Source organism: Cariama cristata, unplaced genomic scaffold, assembly GCF_000690535.1.
Source record: "Cariama cristata isolate BGI_N322 unplaced genomic scaffold, ASM69053v1 scaffold15543, whole genome shotgun sequence".
Classification (NCBI taxonomy): Eukaryota; Metazoa; Chordata; class Aves; order Cariamiformes; family Cariamidae; genus Cariama; species Cariama cristata.
Window position 1 is genome coordinate 11296 of NW_009610253.1, and position 3824 is coordinate 15119.

A 3824-nucleotide genomic window follows, 5' to 3' on the forward strand; every position below is an offset into this window, starting at 1 on the left:
TGCTGAAAACTAAGAGAATGCCATGGATGACTAAACACAAATGAGAGGAGAGGAGATACTAAGCGAGAACTGTGGCTGGTTGTAAGCATTACAAGCTTTATGATATAAGAGATTATATATAATATGCAATGCTAAAATCATATGTTAATGCCTTTGGGAAGTCATCAGCATAATGACCAGTTAAATGGACATAATGGACAATTAAAATCATTCATGAGTAATGATTACATCCATCTATTAGAGAAATTTATTTGAATGTTTTAAATTATTAATCTGAAATCCCTCACTTTAGGACAAAAGAAAAAGATAAAATTGAGTAAAGTTGAATATATTAATAAATATTTTCAGGAGTTATAAGAACTCTTGGTCTTACAAGCTTACAGATTGCAGATTACTTGAAATTATATGCAGAATAAGTGGGTGGAATGAATCTAGATCATCAGAATTCTGAATTACCAAACCTCCTTTATACAGTTTTCTGAATTTCTAGATACAGTTTAGTAATCTGTTAAGTCATATCTGCATTGAACCTCATAATTACAAAACAGTGTCCAAATATGTTTAATTATAGTCATCGTTACATAAAAATTTCCATGTATTATTTATGATAGGACTATAAAATACGCATTTATGTAATCACAGGCAAGTCAGTTTATCTGGTGGGTGAAGACAGCTGCATGTCTACTTTGCTCCTGCATGGTGCCAGTTAGGCGAGAAGCTCCGTAGCCATGTGAGGTACATGTTAGTTCAGCAGCTTCCAGTCCAGAGGTGGCTTGAGCCTGGCTGGTTTGAAAAGCAGCTACGTAACTGCATGTACCAATCCACTGAACGCTCACCTTCCAATAGTTTATTTCTATAGATAAATAGAAAAATAAACAATACCATTTCTCATCACCCACAGATGTTCTCAATTGACTTTGAGATTAATTTGGTTTAGGTGTTTTAACAGTCAAACAAATTGAACGAAATGGAAATAGTTTGAAAAAACTGGTTATTCCAACTAGTTGATGCATACCAAAGTAAATTTTTTACAACTGTAATCTTTGTGAAAAAAACAGAATTCTCTATAAAGGAAACGTTTAGAATGCCTGAAGCACATTTTGTCTTCACTTAGTGTTTTTTTAAACAAAAGCAAAAACCTCAATGTTGAGTGTTAAACTGGAAAAAGTGGTGTTCAGGAATCAGCATGTAAGAAGACATCTAGCTGAGCCCTTTTTTTCATTTAAAAGCTGAGCACTTGTCCAGAGTATTGAGACCTAGATGCTGTTAATTTTTCTGTCTGAGAAGATGCGGACTCACAGAAGAAAGCCTGTGTTCTAAAATATTCCAGGGTGGTCTTCTCTTAGAAAAACTACAAAATAAACAGAACTGCTGATCCAGCTGAAATATAAATACTTCTACAGTAATGGGATGGTTTCAATAAAAGATGATATGGCTTTATGATTGGAGCAAAAGCCTTGATATTAGGAATCATTCTGTTTCTTTGCACCTTATTGAGCAGAATTCAGCACTATCCTTCTGAATTCCCACACATGAGATTGGGATAACATCAACATTTATCACTCAGAAATCTCAAAGCAAACATCAGATAGCATTTGACTTCGGGATTTTCTTCGAATTGCAATTCTAAGAATGTGGTTTAATGTTTACTGCAATTATTAAATTTTCTTTGCAAATAACTGTAGCTACTCTAACAATCAATTCAAGGTTTTTTTATTAAATACTAAAGGGTTTTCTATTTAAATATTTCTGGGTCCAGTTTATTTTCAGAAATTTCAAAACTGGTCAAAATAACTTTGCAGTAAATTGCATTTTCTTTTATAAGATTTGAGCTTGAGTTAAACAACTTGAGATTTTTAACAGTAAAGTTACTGTAGTTAGCAATATTAGAGTGTTTCCTAACTGTTTATGATGTGCAAAGAACTCATGCCTGTCTTCTCTATTCTCTATTACTAGCACAGAGACCTATCTAAGTCTGTGCAACTTAATTTTGGACATGTAGTCTGATGACATCCTCAAGGCCTCCTTCTGCACTTCATGATGGTACAATCTAACGCAAAGTGGCATCAGTAGAAGACTTGACAGCATGCAATTTTACTAATTATTTTAATAATGTCTTTGTCATTTTCATTTATTTAACTTCCTGAACTTTGCTAGCCATCTATTTTTTCAAGAAATTGAAACTGATCCTGTTCTTACCACTAAGATCTTGGGGAGATACTTTGATGAATCTGAGAGTAAAGTCTCTTTGGTTCTTTTCTCTTTGCAGTATTTGTAACACTGTAAAAAGCAGTATTTGCCAAAGGTATCAGCTGAGAATAAATCTGCAAAGAACTGGAGTGATCAATTAGAGTGACCAATTAGAAAAATAGATATAGTCACAGTCTTAAACCACAGTCTGTGCTGTTTAAAGATTTTGAGCTTACCTATGCATACTAGATCCATAAAACCATACATTCCATAGCAGATTTGAAAAAGGATGTCCTTTCTTTGCCATACTGCATAAGGGCTGAAGGCTGACCATAGAAGCCAAGTCACACTTGCTACTAAGAACAGAGATCCTAGGATTACAGCAACCATCTGCACTTTCTCAACCAGTGTTATAGTAATGCTTTGCCACTAAAAGAGAAACAAAGTCGTATAAGATAAAAATGTTATTTTCTGTGATTGTACAGTCAACTCCACTTTTTTCCTGAAATCAGAAATTATTTAATATTTATACATATCTTCATAGATCTTTACTAATATCCTTGAAAATGACATTTTATATTTTTTTTCCTGTATTTCACTTGTAGTTAAAGTGAAACTAATAGTTGCTTCCCCAACCCTTCCAGCATCACTATCATCACCATCTAGCTGTGAACTTCAGAAGAATTAATAGTTTTATTGCTGTTTGGAATACATAGGCAAAAAAAGATTTAGTCTTAGGAATGGAACTGAACCTTTCATATTTGTAGGCTAATGAACAGAACAAAAAAAAAGTTGGGAAGACAATCTTAAGTATGTTTTATGTTACTGTGACAAATTGAAAGTGACAACTTTCCTTTCCATCTCAGCCCCTTAAAGTCTGAAGCCATTTTCCACTTTCCTCCTGCTCATCAAAGATGTTCCAGACATACCAAGGGAGTTGGCTTTCTCCGCATAAACCAGTGTTTACAGTACAAAGAGACACCTGCAACCTGAAGGCTCAGGAGGAGCCCTGAATGTAGGTAGCACAGGCATTTCTTTTCAGTGCACCCCAATTACGTCCACCTTTCCAGGGAAGTCTGTATCCTCTGTACATGAGGTGACTCAGATTTATGGTGTGACAAGATTTAAATGTAAGAGTATGCTTACTGAATTCTGTCAAGATAAGAATCGAAACAAAATTCTGTTAAAACAGAGTCACAAAAGCAAAACACAGCGTAAGGAAAGAATAATTCTAGATTACCCTTAACATGTATGGCCTTTCTTGGCCATAATTGTCTAAATTAGCTTGGCAGACTCCCCACTCTAGCCCCATCACCCATTCCAGAGCTAGTATGCAGACTTTGTATACTGCCATTTTTCCTGTTCGTAATTTTGAACATACCGACTCCCTTGTACAGTTGCAATAGGGAACAGGTGGACAAAGCTACTGAAGTAAGGGCTTTATTACCTCTATCCCCACCTGGCAATATTTTTTCCTTTTTCCTGTTACTTTCTGAAAGCCTTCTCTTTTTACCAGCAGTTGGGTACCCAGTACAGTATTATCATAGGCTGACAGAATAATTCAGGTTGCAAGGAGCTGCGGGAGGTCTCCAGTTCAACTTCCTGCTCAAAACGGCCAGTGATGAGATCAGACC

The 3824-nt window shown here is 35.4% G+C and overlaps 1 protein-coding gene across 1 annotated transcript in view; it reads right to left on the reverse strand.

Moving 5' to 3' along the window:
* The window catches only part of MARCH11 (membrane-associated ring finger (C3HC4) 11), an 8646-nt gene extending 5144 nt beyond the window's left edge, over window positions 1–3502 (reverse strand). Inside the window, exons 1-2 of the mRNA XM_009697823.1 lie at window positions 3431–3502; window positions 2427–2619 (exon numbers count right to left, since the gene is read on the reverse strand). Coding sequence (XP_009696125.1) covers window positions 2427–2619; window positions 3431–3502 — 265 coding nt within the window. The remainder of the gene's footprint in view (window positions 1–2426; window positions 2620–3430) is intronic.
* Between the last annotated feature and the right edge of the window lie 322 nt (window positions 3503–3824).